At 37.0% G+C, this 17,336-nt stretch overlaps 1 protein-coding gene across 4 annotated transcripts in view; it reads right to left on the minus strand.

Annotated features, from left to right (window-relative positions):
- The window catches only part of Cpsf6 (cleavage and polyadenylation specific factor 6), a 33,020-nt gene extending 16,265 nt beyond the window's left edge, over window positions 1-16,755 (minus strand). For 2 of the 4 annotated variants that reach the window (XM_027923954.3, XM_027923898.3), the window contains exons 1-7: window positions 16,625-16,755; window positions 8,610-8,819; window positions 6,809-6,912; window positions 2,608-2,753; window positions 1,389-1,562; window positions 1,148-1,258; window positions 206-710 (exon numbers count right to left, since the gene is read on the minus strand). In XM_027923954.3, coding sequence (XP_027779755.1) covers window positions 206-710; window positions 1,148-1,258; window positions 1,389-1,562; window positions 2,608-2,753; window positions 6,809-6,912; window positions 8,610-8,819; window positions 16,625-16,684 — 1,310 coding nt within the window. In that variant the 5' untranslated portion in view covers window positions 16,685-16,755. The remainder of the gene's footprint in view (window positions 1-205; window positions 711-1,147; window positions 1,259-1,388; window positions 1,563-2,607; window positions 2,754-6,808; window positions 6,913-8,609; window positions 8,820-16,624) is intronic. The other 2 variants (XM_027924084.2, XM_027924020.2) reach the window with 1 other exon arrangement.
- Between the last annotated feature and the right edge of the window lie 581 nt (window positions 16,756-17,336).

A 17,336-nucleotide genomic window follows, 5' to 3' on the forward strand; every position in this document is an offset into this window, starting at 1 on the left:
GATGTTATTTTTCCTACACAAAGAACAAGTCTAAGCAAAATTATCTTATACTAGTGTCTTTCAGGTGAAATAAAGTAGGACTTAGAATCCTCATCTCTTTGGAGGGCAGAAATGATATATTTACATTTTATACAATAGAATAGATTTCACAGAATCACTGTTCTTATCATTAATCAAATACTTTAACTGCTATATACAAACTTACCTTCCAGGAGGGCCATAGTCACCCCTATCATATGGTGGAGGTCGGCCATATGGGTCTGTTGGTGGTGGACCTCTACTATCAGATGTAGGCATGCCACTGTTAGTTGGTGGAGGAAAGAAAGCCGGATTCACATGTGGAGCTGGCGGCGGGGCACCTGGAGGTGGTCCCGGAAGATGCGGAGGAGGAGCAAGTGTAAGGGGTGGCCCAAGTGGACCAGGTGGGCGAGGTGGAAAGGGGCCTGGAGGTGGAGGTGGTCCCTGTTGTGGAGGTGGTGGCCCAGGAGGGGGGCCATAACCTGGAACTGGAGGTGGAGGCCCAGGAGGAAGTGGACCCAATGGAGGCTGACCAAAAGGTTGTCCAGGAAAAAGAACTGGTGGTGGAGGGCGATCTCCTCGATTAGGAGGCCCAGCTAGAGGAGGAGGCAGAACCTGACCAGGAGGTGGAGGGCCAGGTGGGCCAGGTGGGCCTGGAGGACCTAAGGGCGGACGTGGTGGAGTCTGTCCAGCTATAGAATAAAGGAGAGAGAAAAAAACACTTCAATAATAAAGGCATTTTAACTTTTATATGACAAAATTTACTTTTAAAGTACAACTTATAAACCAAGATTCTTTCTTTTTAAATAAAACCCATATCGTAAACACTATACTAATAACTACAAAGACGAAGAATATTCTTACATTTATAACTAGCTTACTTTATGCTTAAGAAAAATTACTAAAACAAAAGCTTTAAAAAGATTACAGTGCTTAGAGTTATTTTCCATCTTTCAGTGTATATACACTTCTTACAGTGAAATCACCCACCTTATATTCTACTCTGATGCCAAGCTAGAAAGTGAAACAAGGAAAAATGGTCTTGAAAGGATTTTTTAAGAGGTAAGAAAATAAGACGGATGTAAATATTCTATATATAAGTCAAGCAAGTTTGGAGAAAAATAAAGACCTTTTAGGCCAAAAATGGGTATTTCCTCTATGCTGTGCCCCATATGCCATGGAATCCTAGTTTCCAGGAACAAAGGCCGAGTTCCTTTAACAAGATGCTTGATCAAATTTCCTGGATTCCAAAAATAGCATAACAAGGAGAGTAAGTTACATTAATAATGCATTACTTGAAAAAGAGAGAAAAGGAAAAGAGGTATTAAGGTAGATACGTTTTATCCATGGTAATTTAATAAAAGTTTTACCTGGAAAAGGTGGGGGTGGCCCTCCTGGTCCTGCTGGCCCAGGAAATCTGTCCCCACCGGGAACAGCCCCTGGAAAACGGCCCCGTCCTCTACCACCTTGTGGAAATGCTGCTCGTGAACTGCCTCCTGGAGGACCAGCTTTACCTTCCCCAGACATCTGTCCCGATTGTGTAGCTGCAAACATCCAAATACTCATAAATAGCACTTATTATACATTTCTCTGAAATGTAACCATTTACATTACAAACTACTCTATTTCAAAGTTCACTTATACTATACTACATATTAACTTGCAGATGTCTTAGGCCTGTGCAAGTTACTTGAGAAGTATTGGTTAGGGAAACATTCACATCTATTTAAGTTCTTTTGAAGTCTTGAAATGTCCATATTTAAATGTTATTTTCACTGAGTAAATGAGTTACTTTCAAAATACCAGTACTCTGCAGCAGCCAAGACCGAAATTCTTCAACAGAAATCTTAATTTCAGTAGCACAGATTCATTTAAATTTGATAATGTATTCTTCAGATAAGTGCTAAAACATTAAAAGAGAAACAACCACTTGAATTTCTGTTAATTACATTTTCATCCGTGTTATCTATTTAAATGTTAACATTAACTAAGTGCGTAAATGACAAATCTTTTCTATATTCACTTTGATGAAAAAAGGTCTTGGTGCCAAAAAGCAAACTTGATAAATACTTTCTGGTAATAAGTGGTCTCTCACCAATCATAACATAACATATAACCATAACATACATATATATACATATATATCTTTTCTTGAGTCTAAGGATTAGGATATAGTTTCTTCCTTTCTCTAACACGAGAATGACAGGACAAGCATGGCAGCCCTATAGAACTTACACACTAGGTCTGGGGTTGTGGCTCAGTGGTACAGTGCTTGCCTAGCATGCGTGAGGCACTAGGTTCAATCCCCAGCACCACATGGGACGAAAAGAAAAACAAACAAACAAAAACCTTCTTACACACTATCATGTAGTATTGAGTCTGACATCTGGCGAAAAATGGAATGGAAGTAGGGGTCCAGTATGTGGATACACAGTCAAAACCAGTAATTAAATCAATTCAAAGCATGAACTTTATAAAAACAAGTCTTCAAAGAACTAAATATTAAGACTAAGTATATAACACCTAACAAATGGTAGAAACAATGGTTAAAATACACATCTTTAAAAAAAGACCTAAGAGATTGCTTACTTTTCCTGGACTGCATTTCAAATTGACTCAGGAATTGTTTATTGCAGGGAGTTACAACAGGATTCTGACCATGAAGTTCTCTCTTAGGCAACAGATCCATTAACTTTTTTGAAGATGCCTCAGACCCAACACCAACGAGGGCAAATCTAAAAGGTGTTTAAAGGGGTAGAGGTATAAAAGTAAGGAGGAATAAATAATAATGTTATTAAAAAGAAAGTGTCTGAACTTACTTTTATGTAAAACCAAAACACAATCCTGAGAATATTTCTTAAAGTTACACAAGTTTACACTTTCATACCTATTTAATACAGAACTCACTCACTTAAAATGTACATTTCAGTGGCTTTCAGTTTGAGTTTTACCACCATCATCATAGTCAATTGTGGACCATTTTCATTACCCTCCAAATGAAACTCCATACCCCGTTAGCCATCACTCTCATTTCCTCCCATCCCTCAATCCTAGGGAACCACAATTCCACTTTCTGTATGTGTGAATTTACATATTCTGAAATTTCATATGAATGATATTATACAATGTGTCTTCTTTTATGACCAGCTTCTCTTATTTAGCATTAATACTTTTTTTTTTTCAAAAACTGGGTTTTGTAGTTGTAGATGGTCAGAATGCCTTTATTTTATTTCCTTTTTTATGTGGTGCTAAGGATCGAACCCAGTGTCTTGCAAGTGCTAGGAAAGCACTGTCACAGAGCTACAGCCCCAGCCCCAACCTTAATATTTTCAAGGTTCATCTATGTTGTAGTATGAGCACTTCATTTTTTATGACTAATATTATAGACATATAACTTTTTAAAAAAAATCCATACAGTTCACAGGCATTTATGTTATTTTCACTTTTTACTGCCATGAAATATGTTCCAACAAATCAAACAACAATGAAATACCATTTCATACTCACTAGTATGAATATAATAAAAAAGATGTTTAACAAATGCTAGTGAGAATATGAAGAAACTAGAATCCTTGTGCATTGATGATGGGCATATAAAATCATGCAACCACTTTGGCAAACAATCTAGTGGCTCCTCAAATCATTAAATATAGAGCTGCCATATAACCCAATATTGCTACTCCTAGATATAAACCCACAGAATGAAAAGATGTTTATACAAAACTGGTACACAAATATTCACAGGGATGTTTTCAGTAAGAACACAAAGTGGAAACAACCCAAATGTTCATCAAGGAGTTTTGTTGTTGTTTTCTTAAGTGCTATATTGCAGTGGTGCAAACCCATAATCCCAGAGACTTGGGAGGCTAAGGCTCTCAGCAACTTAGCAAGACCTGTCTCAAAAAAAAAAAAAAAAGGGCTGGGGATGGAGCTCAGTGACAAAAGCACCCCTGGGTTCAATTCCCATTACCAATATATTAAAAACAAATATTAAAAAAAGTGCTACATCCACATAATGGGACATTATTCGGCCATAAAAAGAAAAGCTAATACCTGCAATAACATGGATAAATCTTGAAAACATCATTCTAAGTGGAAAAAAGCTAGATACACAAGACTGCATATTTTATGATTTAACTTACATGAAATAGCCAAGACAGGCAAATCCAGATATAGAAAGTACATTAGTGGTTGTAAGCAAAGAGGGGGAAAGAAATTAGGGAGTGACTAACAATAGGCATAGAGTTTCTGAAATTAGATAGTAGCCATGATTGCTCAATTTTGTAAATATGCTAAAAACACAAAACAAAAACAAAAAGCCACTGAATTATACACCTTATAGGAATATATTTTATGTTGTGTAAATTATATTTCAATAATAAAAATAATTTTTAAAACCCTAAATGATTATCAATTTCAAATATAGAAATTCGAGATTACTGGGGGTAAGGATTTTAGGAGCTTACAGCCCTAATTTTCAATATGGTTCTTATTCTTAACGAGATCCCTTATTCTAGCCAAAAAATTCTGTTGCTGATCTAATATTATCTTGGGTCACAACATTTAGGAACAACTTAATTGGGACTGAGGGTACAGTCCAGTAGCAGAGTATGGGCTTAACATGTGCCAGATCCTGGGTTCAATCCCCAGCATTAAAAATTAAAAACAAAAGCAAAATAATTCATTTAACAATTACACATTGAGCACCATCTTCTATATGCCAGCACCATTCTAGCTGGATACACAACAGTGAATAAAACAAAATTTCTGTTCTCATGGAGCTTACAATCTAGTGGGAAAAGACAAGTTAATAAGTAAATAAAATGTTTTATAGTAGAGAAAAAATAAAGGAGACAGACAGGTTAAGAAATTTACTATATTGTACAGGGTGGCCAAGAAAGGGAATTCTTACTAAAAAGTCTGAGTCTAGAATGAATAAAAGAGTGAGCCATGTGGTATTTGGGGGGAAATCGGGTCAAGAAAAGTAAACAGGGTTGGGGATATATAGCTCACTTGGTAGAGTGATTGCCTTGTATGCCCAAGGCCCTGGGTTCAAACCCTAGCACCACAAAAAAGCTGGGGGACCAGTGAGGTGGGGTGAACAGCTAAGGGTCTTATGTAGAGAGTTATTGGAAAAACAAGGAGCCTAATATGGCCAAGAAACACAAGACTGACATATAGGAAAACAGCAATAGATCACAGAGCACTATAGATATAGCAAGGTAACAACTATGAGACAGGAAGCCGTCTGGATTCTGAGTAGAAAAGTATTGATGTTGGTCTAACATTATTTAAAGCTAAAAAACTTTTATCACGTGCAGTATAGGACACAGAGTGATAGAAGGGACACCAGTTTGGAAACAACTGCAAAAGTTCAAGAGAGAGATGATAGTGCCTTGGAACAGGAGATAAGGATGGTGATCAGACTGCAAATTTTGAAGATATTCTTAATTTACTATAAACTAGTACAACCTTTTTAGAGAACTAAACAACAACAAAAACCCAGCATATTCTTTATCATTCTGTGTCTAAAAATTTATCCTTAAAAAAAAAAAAAATCCAAAGTAACTAAGAATAAGAATGTTAAGATGTGTATTTATTGCTAAATATTTGTTCTACTCTTTATATCAAACAAGTTATAAAATATGTGAATTTAGAAACTGTTGCTTTAGGAAAAAACCTGAAAGTATATTCACTAAAATACGATTATCTGTATATGGTGAGATTGCAGTGTTTTCTTACTTTTGGATGCTTGGAGTTTCCAATATTCCTACAATGATCCTATATCATTTGTACAGTTTGGTATTAATAGCTGGGCGCAGTGGCGCATGCCTATAATCCCAGTGGCTTGGGAGGCTGTGGCAGGAGGCCTGCAAGTTCAAAGCCAGCCCTGGCAAAGGCGAGGCACTAATATAATCAGTGAGACCCTGTTTCTAAATAAAATACAAAACAGGGCTGGAGGTGTGGCTCAGTGGTCAAGTGCCCCTGAGTTCAATCCCCAGTACCTCCTCCGAAAAGAAAAGAAAGCAAAATATCCAGATTAGATCATTTTCCAGTGTTCATTTTCACCTCATCTCTTTTAATATTTATTTTTTAGTTGTAGTTGGACACAACACCTTTATTTATTTATTTATCTTCATATGGTGCTGAGGATTGAACCCAGGGCCCCGCACATGCTAGATGAGCGCTCTACTGCTGAGCCACAACTCCAGCCCTCTCTCTTTTAGTAGTTTTGGGGAATGAATCCCAAGGATGCTTTACTTCTTAGCTACATCTGTAGTCCTTACTTATTTTTCAGATGATCTAAAAAATAAGGACTGCGCTTGCCTTGCACGCATGAGGCCCTGGGTTCAATCCTCAGAACCACATAAAAATAAATAAGTGAAATAAAAGTATTGTGACCAACTATAACTAAATTGCTGAGCTTGCCCTGGAATTTAACAATCCTCCTGTCTCAGCTTCCTGAGTCACCAAGATTATAAACATGCGCCACTGCACCAGGCTTCCATCTCTTAATCCACAGGAAGAGCAATGCTTCTTAAAATTGTTATTTCAACCATAGATGAAGAAAACTCAGGAAAATTTGAAAGTAAGCCTTATCTTGCCCATTTTTTTAGTGTGCTAAATAACAAGGTATATGAAATGAGTATGAATCTTTACCAAAGATCCTCCTTCCAATGTAATCATGTCTTATGCACATGTAATTAGCATTAACCTTAAGGAAAACTAACACACATTGCAATCAAAATCTAACTTAAATTTTATTATAAAAACAACACAAAATTCTTACCCCTTCGATTGGCCATTTGCTCGATTTTCAAAAAATTTTATTTCCAAAATATCATTTACTCCCAAAGAATGAACTGCTTCCGTTAAGTCTTCATCTGTTGTCCACTGCAAGATATTTTCCACTTATTAACTATTAAAACATACCCAGGATTTTTATTTCTTGAATTTAGGTTTTAAAGGTAAACTCAAGTTAAACAAGAGAAAATTCACACTCAATAGAAATCTAATTACTAGATTTCAGCTCCACAAAAGAATCTGGAAACCTAACCTCTTTCAGCTTTAAACTACTCTGATTTTAAGTTTTCAATAAAACCAATTTCACTTGTCACTTCTTCCCTTAAAGGAAAATATTTTGTGAAATAAATTTCATCTTGTGTTTGAATATAAACTGGAGAAAAGTGGGCTGGAGTTGTGGCTCAGCGGTAGCGCGCTTGCCTTGTACGCATGAGGCCCTGGGTTCAATCCTCAGCACCACATAAAAATAAATAAGTGAAATAAAGGTATTGTGACCAACTATAACTAAAAAATAAATATTAAAAAAAAACCTGGAGAAAATAAACTAATATGTATGAGTACCTTCTACATATCTATGTACCACCTATATGCCAGCACCATTCTAGGGCTGGATACGAAAACAAAATTTCTGCTCTCATACAGCTAACAATCTAGTGGGAAAAGATAAAAAACAAATAAAATGTTTTACAGTAGAGAAAAAATAAAGGAAATAAAGACAAGTGGTTAACTGTTAAAACACAGGTAAATCCCATCATTTCCATTTTTTTACATTTGACGCAATAGGGAAGGTAAAAAGCTTGCCCAAAGTCACAAAATCAAGACCGTGGAACCAAGATTCAAATTTTTACTTAGCAACCACGCTCTTAACTATGCTATTATTTTCAACACTGCAAAGATTGCTCTGAATGGCAAACTAAGTGGTACAAAATCAGTCACTTAGTTTGAAAAGACTGTTCAGTAAAAATTAAAGACATTCTTACTAAAAATAATTATTTTTATTAAAGTAGTAAATATTAATAAAAAACATATTTTTATTAAGGAAGTAGAAGAGTGCCATGTTTCAATTTGACTTGTAGTACATTATTTTTAAACTTTCAAATTTATATAACAGCTTAAGTGGAAAAATTCTACCTGGATTACTTTTATGGGTATTTCAGGTTTAACACCAATAAGTAAACAAATAGAGATATTGGACATTCAGATTTCAAATCAACAGTCTGTAATATGAATTGGGAAATTAACAATATTTTAAAATCAGGAGTGGTAATATATGTCTCTTTCTACATTGATAAATCCTAGTTTGAGACCCTATGCAAACATTTTTCTTAATTGGAACACCCTAAGTCAGGTAGGAGTAGTAACATATAAAGCATAATTAAAGACAAAAAAAATTTAACTATAATTAATTGGTATGTCCACCCAAGACAAAATGAAGGTCTACAAAATTCAAAACTAGGAAGAATTAAATCAATGACTTTTTAAAGGTAAGTGTTTTTAAGGTTCTTATTGCATAAGCAAACATAAAGAAACAAAATGGGCTCAATGGTGCACGCCTGTAACCATAGCAACTGAGGAGGCCAAGGCAGGGGGATACAAGTTCAAAACCAGCCTCAGCAACTTAGTGGGACCTGTCTCAAAATTAAAAATAAAAAGGGCTGGGGAGGGGGCACCACAGGGTTTAATCCCTGGTACCAAAGGAAAAAAAAAAATTCTGGGACAAAAACAAACTACTAGAGCAGTTTACAATTAATGACTAATAACTCAGTTCATATGTTAACTTTACTTACCCATGTTAGATTTCCAATATATAATGCAATTCTCTTTCCAGTATAGGTATAGACAACATTTGGTGCTGCTCCTTTGCCAACATCATCACCAACAGTTGGAGGGAGAGTATCCATGTAATCCCGGTCTTCTGGGGCATCTCCATTATTTGCAGATGGAGAGATGACATCATCATATAAATCTATCTGATCATGCCCACCATATTCCGCTTCCTGAGTACAGAAATAATGCTCCAGATTATACAATGGTCAGAATACTAAACAGACTTGAACACAAATTCATTCAACTCTTCTTTTTATTTTAAAATCATGATGGAAGCTAAAAAAAAGTCCCAAAGATCACAAGTCTTTTCTTACTTTATGCAACAGATGTATTCTTGAATGGTGACTATAACTAAAACCTTCCTTGGATGAAGTGTTTCTTAAATAACAATACACGAATATTAGTAGACAAATTTTAAAAGAATATTTGGCATAAGACTATAACAAAACCCAAAGCCATTTTAAGTTCTTAATATTTGAACACAGAAGAACATAACTAATTTTCTATAGCATTCAGACCTTGTTTCCCAACCCTGAGAAAGTTACTAGAGTTTTAGAAAAAGACAGTCAGTTGAACTATAGGAAAAGGTCATAGAAATGTGGGTAGGTACATGATTTAAAATGCCATAATAAATTATCTAGAAAAACAATGAAATATAGGTCAAACAATTAAAATTAGTATCTTATTTTAAGTCAACAAAGAGCTAGTGCTTACCTGACTTTTTAAATATCTAGTCAAGTAAATTAGCAAGAGAAAAATATTTACTAGAATAAAGATTTAGTAAAACTCTGCCAATGATTGTCACCAGCAGAACTAAAGCAATGCTAGTGGGTGTCAATGATAAGCGAGGAAGAAGGAAGAGAAAACAAAAAAGAAATAGATATGCAACCCAGAGAAAATGTAAGAAAATATTAATTTGTAAATAAGCACAAAAAAAAAATGCAGTGTAGGATTCAGCAGAACATGCAACACCATTTAATTGCCGTTAGTAATGATTACTGGGCCACAACCTTAACTAACCCTGTAGCAAAGAAAAATCTCCATTTTTATCTTCCTCCCTTTCCAAGACTACGTATTTAAAATCAGTATAAACTGTTTTTATTCTTATGAGATAGAATATTTGAGGTAAAAAGAAAAGACAAATATAAGACAACTAAAAGTTCGGACATCATTCGTATAATCTATCCATTTATACAATTTATTAAGGAACTGTCATACAAATGGCATATAAGGAAGAACTAATAGTTTTAGGGACAACTACATGAATAAATGACCTAGAGAAAGCATTTGTTACATGATGGCAAACAGAATAGTTAGATATTACTGTGGACCACAAGGGAACATGGCTATTGTTTTGTTCTGAGTCAGAATAAGTTTTCTTTAAAAACAAAGCAAAAGAAAAAGAAAAACAAAAAACCCAGAAGGGTAAATACCATAACCCAAGGGACCTCAAATTTCTAATGTCATCTTCAGGTGATCTTCATAAATAATGAGCTATCCAGTTTACTAGAGAATCTTTTACATACCAATTTTATTTGTTATGAGCTAGAGTTTAAGACTTATTTAATAAGGGGTTCAAAATATTAAGTGACTAAAGCCATCTTTAGCAATGGGCAGAAACTAAGACCACAAATCACTAAATAATGCCATTACTTTATTACACAGCAATACCAAAATATCTCTTTAAGAAATTAGTTTTTGTTAATTTAACATATTCAAAGTGCAGTGACAGTTAAAACTAGAAAAAAAGGAGTGTTTTGTTATGAAGTTTCAGTGTTGCTGAAGCTTCATTCAGGTGGCGTGGCTGCAGCAGTGGTTCCATACACTTAAAAATACTAAAAAGCTTCCCACAAGAGATAGTGGGCACTTTAAACTCTCTTGCAATCCAGTTCTGTACATCAAGTAGAGTTATTTTTATTATTCAAAGGGAGCTGTGTTTCCATCCTCCTCAGCAGAGACTAATCACAATATATGGTCTGAGGGAGAGTAAAAAAGAATGCAAGTGTTATTAATAATAAGACTAATATTTAAATTTATATTTCCACTTACACAAAGACATTGTATTTTTCATTAGTTGGAAATCTATGAAAATGTTTACACGAATAGACATTAATTTACAACATTGATTGCAGCTACACTAACCTGGTACATTATAATCACTTACTATTTTTTGCAAGTCCATGAATTCCTATGTTGACATCACCCAATTTTCCATATTGCTATGATTCTACCAATATAGAATTAGCCACTTTGTCTGGTAGTTGGACTGCTTCCAAATGGTTGAAGTATGATTCTAAATGAGACCATGGTCCTGGGATTTAATCTCCATGTTGACTAGTTAGCTTCACTCTGTTCCAAGGCCACAGCCAGTACTCCTAACCCCAATGGTATACACTTCGACTTGGTGAAAAAAATATTAATGAATCTGAATACATTTGCCACCATCTCTAAAAATTCAACTCAAAGCAATATTCTTTTGTTGTATCAATAATCTTTTCAGCTTCATTATATCATACTTATCTTTTACATTACAAAATATATAGCACATCCACTTTACTCCCAATTCAATCAAGTGAGAAAATACGCATATCCTGAAATTATGCAAAATATCACTGGTCATCTATAAAGAAAGCAAACTCTGAAATATACTGAACAAACTAAAAAACAAATGTTTCTACTTTGTCAAAGATAAGTACTCAACAGTGTCAAGTTCTATGTGAAGGGTCTTTTCAATTATTTTAATTTTAATGGCATTCAAATATGAGAAAATTTCAATATAATCCCTCTAATTATTTTAAATACCCAAGGTTCCCCAATCTTATCCACTTTTCATGGGAGCGAGCAAATCACTAGTAAAGGGGTATATAACTCCTAGTAAGCAACAGCACTTAGGACTTGTTGAAAATTTTCACTAAGTAATTTTTTTCATTCTCTACCAATCTAAATTACTACAATCATTCTAAAGGCAGGGTATCCTCTCAAGATTTTGTCCTACATGATACAAAACTGCTGTTTCCATGTCAGAAAAAAACAAATATATAATAGATAGACCAACATCCTACTAATTTCCTTAAAATAATCTTTCACAATTGTTTTTTCATTAGCCCCATTCTCCCTCCCTTCAAAGAGCTGTATTTTGGCAGTTTTTCCCTAGTTACTCCCTATAAAATTTTAATATCACATATATACTATATTCCATTATTGGGATTACCTTGGGCTATCAAAATATTCTTCATTCTCCCTGATGGGTTTTAACAATGGTTTTAGGGGTCCTAAAATCATGGTTAATATCTTTTGTGAATTATAGGACACTAATCAGTAACACACAGCAAGGGCCACTTGTTTTAAAGTCCTTCTACTATAAAACAAAAAAAGTAATGGACTTTTATAGTCATTTCCATTTAGGAAACTATAAAAGGAGGAGAGTTACAAAATGTATTCTACACCATGGAAGAAAACTACTTGCACACAAAATCCAGTAGTAAATAACAGTCATGCCCATTATCAGCAGGTGATTGTTTCCAACGTACCACCCCAACCCTGCAACCACCCCAACCCTGCAACCAACCCACTTGGAAATACCAAACTTTGCAGAGGCTTAAGTCCCATGTATATATGGGTTTTTTTTGCATATAAATTATACACATGCTTTCACATTTTAAATCTTCTCTAGGTTTACTTCTGATAGCTAATAAAATGTAAACACTATGTAAATAGTTGACATACTATTCAGGGAATAATGTCATGAAAAATGCCTGTACATATTCAGTACAGATGCAAATATTACCCAAAATATTTTAGATCTGTGGTTGGTTGAATCCATGGATGTGGAACCCACTAGAGGGCTATATTTTTTAAAAATTATCACTTTTGGATTATGTTCTAATATTAAAATTAGTTTGTAACCCCTGTGAAAAGCTCAACTAATACTAAGGAAGCCAACTTGATACTAAAAATATGCCATATAACCCACAAAGTGTGCAATTAATCCCGGGTACCCAAATTAACTATGATCATAGTAAAACCAAAGTAGAGTTCTAACTCCCCTAAACATTTCTATTCATGTTTCTGAATCAATCTCTAATATACCTCATTCTGGACATTACAGACTTATCTTAAAACCATTTTCTATTAAGCATAAGCAAATTTATCAGAAATGTTTCACTGATATTTGCCCAATAAAAGTATTTCCCATTACTGGCTAGAGTAAAAACATAACTAAATACAAAGCAAAATCACTCATGAACTAAAAGTGGCTTGTGAGGATGTCTAGGTCCTTAACGCCTAAAGAATATATATATATATATGTGTGTGTGTGTGTGTGTATTTACATATTTTTTTAAACAACCACCAAGTCTGTATACTTTTATCTTAAAGTTGGGAGGTCAGATTACTAAATTAGTATTGCTATCAGTGACCCACAGCCTGACAGATGAGAAATTATATTCTACATTAAGATCTTTTGACGTCCTAAACAAGAAAAATACATACTACATCAAGGCACAAAGATGAATATCCCTAATCCCCAAATTTAAAACGTTTTGAGCACCAACACATGCCTCAACAAGTTTTAGATTTTGGAGCATTTCCAATTTCAGATTAATGATGCTCAACTATTAAACCTGAAAAACTCCAAACTGAAATGCTTCTTTAGCATTTAGGTAGGGGACATACAACTTGTCTTAATTTTCCTCAAAGTTCATAGACTTTTTCTTGATTCCTCCTCATAGCTGAAAATTCTACAGGTATATACATAAAAAAAGGGTAACTACAATATAGGACCTATATTGTAATTATGTAATTATTTTACTCCACCCATTGGGAGTGTAGAGACTATCTAAACTTTGTAACCTTTGTTGGCACATATAATAGGGCTGAGGCAGGAGGTTCCCCAGTTCAAAGACAGCTTCAGCAAAAGCTAGGCACTAAGCAACTCAGGGAGACCCTGTCTCTCAAAAAAAAAATAGGGCTGGGGATGTGGCTCAGTGGTCAAGTGCCCATGAGTTTAATCCCGGGTACCCAAAAGAAACAAAGAAAGAAATGTTATCCTTAACAACAGAATATTTAAAATTATTATTTAGCTTTGGCAAAAAAAAAAAAAAAACAAACAAAAACCTGGAATTACTAAATATTAGACTAGTTATTACACTGTAATACAAATCCCGGTTCAAAGTAAACTGATAGAGTGTAGAACAAAACTTTTTTCTGCTCAATTCTAAATTCAAGTAATGTAGATAGAGTCAGAAGTGATTCAAATTCTTCTTCCATTAATGCAACTATTCCCAATTTGATGGCATCCAAAACCTTTCAATTTAAGAACTAAAGGGCACCCATGAATAATAGTCAGTTCCTGTGTCTTCTCCCCTTGATTCTCCATTCTTAAATTAATTTGGTTAAGAAAGGAATTCTACTGTATAGTTTCACTGACTTTTTCTCACTCCATCTCCAAATTAGTTTCTTCTAAAGACTGTTGAATGTCTTTTTGAAATGAGTGAAATACCAAAACAAAAAATAAAAACATGACCACTTAAAATAGTGGAAAATGGAAAATACATGACCTCACAGAATTTCCAAGTACACAAATCCAACTAAAACTGTAGCTCACACTGGAAACCAAAGATAAAAAAAATTAAAGCAGCTTAGAAGCCAAAACAAGACTGGCTAATGGTACTATAAAAGATTTTACTCAGCTCAAATACAAGTCACAGGTTACTACAGCAGCTAGGAGAAAAAAGGTGATCTGCTAATAAGAGTACAGACTAAATAAAATAATTTTGTGGTTGCCTTTAATTCTGATAGGACTTCAAAAAATATTTCAATGATAGTAATCTTGAAAAAGACCAGCAATCAATCCTCTTGTAGACATTTTTGGTTCAGGAATTAGTGGAGCAAGCAGATTAAGTCAATTATATGCAAAATAACAACACACTTCTATTTAATCTCCCCATTAATCTATTCAAACACATAAAGATTTCACTAGTCAAGTTATAACTATGTGTTAGATATAATGCTGTAGGTACAAATCAATGAAAAATTACATTTTAAAAAGCCTACATAGTAGTTCTTCATTGGGTCCACTAATTTTCATCTTTTTTAACCTCTTGTCTAGCACTAGTTACTGCACAGGGATAAGAGAGTATCATTCTTCAATGGGAAATGTCCCTCCCAAATTAAGTATGCAAAAGCCTAAAAATATTCCATGAAGAGGTACTAAACAAGGCTCAACTACTAAAATTGGGTGCATTGAAAGGTGAAGCACTGTACTCTTGTAAGAAAGGCTAATGCAGACAGTCCTGAACACTTAATTGTTCCTTTCCTCGATGTTAAGGTCATCTTTAGGATGTAATGTTAATACTCACAAATAAAGGAAATTTCCTAGAGGTCTGTGATCTTAAAAGCATTAAAATCTGTGTAGCAGTCAAGGAAACTTTCCAATTTTGACACAATATTGGGTATTCAAAATACAAGCACAGAAACAGATTTTCAAGCTTAACATTTTATTACAATGGATTACATTTAAACATATCCAGTCTTTAACCGAGTAGTAGTAAATATTTAAAGCTTATGGTAATTGCTTTTTTAATATTTAAACCAGAGGCACAAAGTCACTCCTAAAAAATACAACAGTAAGGATTTCTGAGTTTTCATATTTTTAAAAATCTTGAGCCCCTAATTACAAATAGGACTTAATAGGGGCGGGCACATAAACCAACGGAATTGTATTAAGCTTCTCACACGGACCTGGATAATAAAATAAAATAAAATAAAATAAAAGCTTTTAAGTGCACTGCGGTTAGGCACGATTTGATTTTCTAAAATGTTACTACATAAAATGCGGTAAAGATGTTAACAGCAGGTAAAAGGGCTTAAACGTCACCACTCCAGTAACAAACGGGAGAGCTTTTGCAAGGATGCTCATCCTCAGACATCTCAGCTCCACAGCTAATTCTAGGCAAACCGTGACCTGAGACAACGGGAAAACCTTGCATTCTCACTTTCTCCAGACTTTCAAAAACGTTAAGCTGAACCCTCGGGGGTGAAACACTTTGCTTTCAAATATAGGGTCATACCCACAACCCTATTTTTCAAATATACCGTAAGAATTTCGGATGGACGTTCTTTCTTCGTTTTAATCACTCTGATCTGTTGATGAGCTACCATCTTTTTGTTCTATCCAACCACCGCGCTTCCGAGTCTTCCTTTTGGCCCAAGCCAGTTATCTTCACAGGTATTTTCATGTCAAAAGCCAAGAACGACAGGGCCTTCAAGGCACTGAAAAGCTTTCGATTGATGAGCCAGGTCCGCATACTGACTTTTAAATACCATCTCTGCGCCCTAAGTCAGACGACTTGTTGCAGAAGTGCCCACCCCTAAAGCCGCCTTCACAGGGAGAGGTGAGGAGGAGGAAGGCGCCACGCCGAAACCTGTCGCAAACGCGAGCAGGAGCCCCGGGGACTGGGCGCGCGGGATACAAAGGGCTGTGAACGCGGCCTTCCATGAGGCGACCGTGCGCGGACAGGCAGACAAAATGGAGCGACGGGAGAAATCGGAGCCCGGGCGGCAGGGCAGGGCTAGAGGCTGCAGCGGGCGCGCGCCCCGCCGGGGTTTCTTCACAAGCCGTGGCGGGGGAGGGGGCGCGGCGGCCCGTTCTCCCCGCCCCGCACACGCGGCCTAGCGCGGCGGGAAGCCCTCGCCGGCCGCCACCAACAATGGGGAGTGAGGCGGCGGCGAGGGAGGGGCCGGCGGCGGCTGCACCGCGGCCCGCATCCGCGCTCCAGGCCCCGCAGCCCGCGAAACGACGCGGTAGAACGGAGGGCGAGGGGCGCCGCGCCGGGGTCAAGCGGCGCGGCCCAGAGGCGGCAAGGGCGCACGGTCTGCAGCCGCACCGGCTCGCGGTCCGCGACGGGCCCCAGCCGGCGTCCAGGCCGCAGTGTCGCCCGCGACGGCGGCGGCGGGGACCCAGGGCCTCACGTACCTGGTTGAATTCTTCGCCCACATCCGCGTAAATGTCTATGTGGTCCACACCGTCCGCCATCTTCCTCTCGGCCTCGGCCGCCGCCGCTGCCGCCGCCGCCTCCTGCAGGTTCGCCCGCCGCGGCAGCAGCAGCGGATCTAGCAGCGGGGGCGGGGCGCGCTGCGTCACTTCCGAGGCCCGAGGGACGGGGGCGGGGGCGGGAGCCCGGGCAGCCGGGGCGCTGCAGCCCTGCCGCTCCGATGCGGATGGGGAGGGCTGCGCCTCCGAGCTCAGAGCCCGTTTCTTTTGTGTCTGGTCTAAGCCCGTGGGCGGAGCAGCGGGGGGACAATTTCCTTGTCCTACTAGCGCATCTAGCTTACCAGGGGGTCCCGTTTGTTTCTAGAGACTGTCCACGTTGCCTCTAGCACATAAACATTTACAAAAATATTTTCGTTTTCACATTTTCTTACATTTCTCACAACCAAGGGTTCTAGAGATGAGGGTTATATGTCCACGGTTAAATAGAAAGAGCAATCCCCGGCATTCTGTGAGAGCCTTGAGACCAAGAACAATGCCTTATTCCTGCATCTTCAGAACAGCAGTTTTATTTGCATCATAAGCGCTAGATACCCGTTGGTGGTTTTTTTAAGTTATTTGCATACTTTTTATGTTTCCTTCTTTTACCGTCTGTCATAGTCATCAGCTTCTTCCATCTCTTCTCCCCCACCCCAAC

This window comes from Marmota flaviventris, chromosome 3, assembly GCF_047511675.1.
Source record: "Marmota flaviventris isolate mMarFla1 chromosome 3, mMarFla1.hap1, whole genome shotgun sequence".
NCBI lineage: Eukaryota > Metazoa > Chordata > Mammalia > Rodentia > Sciuridae > Marmota > Marmota flaviventris.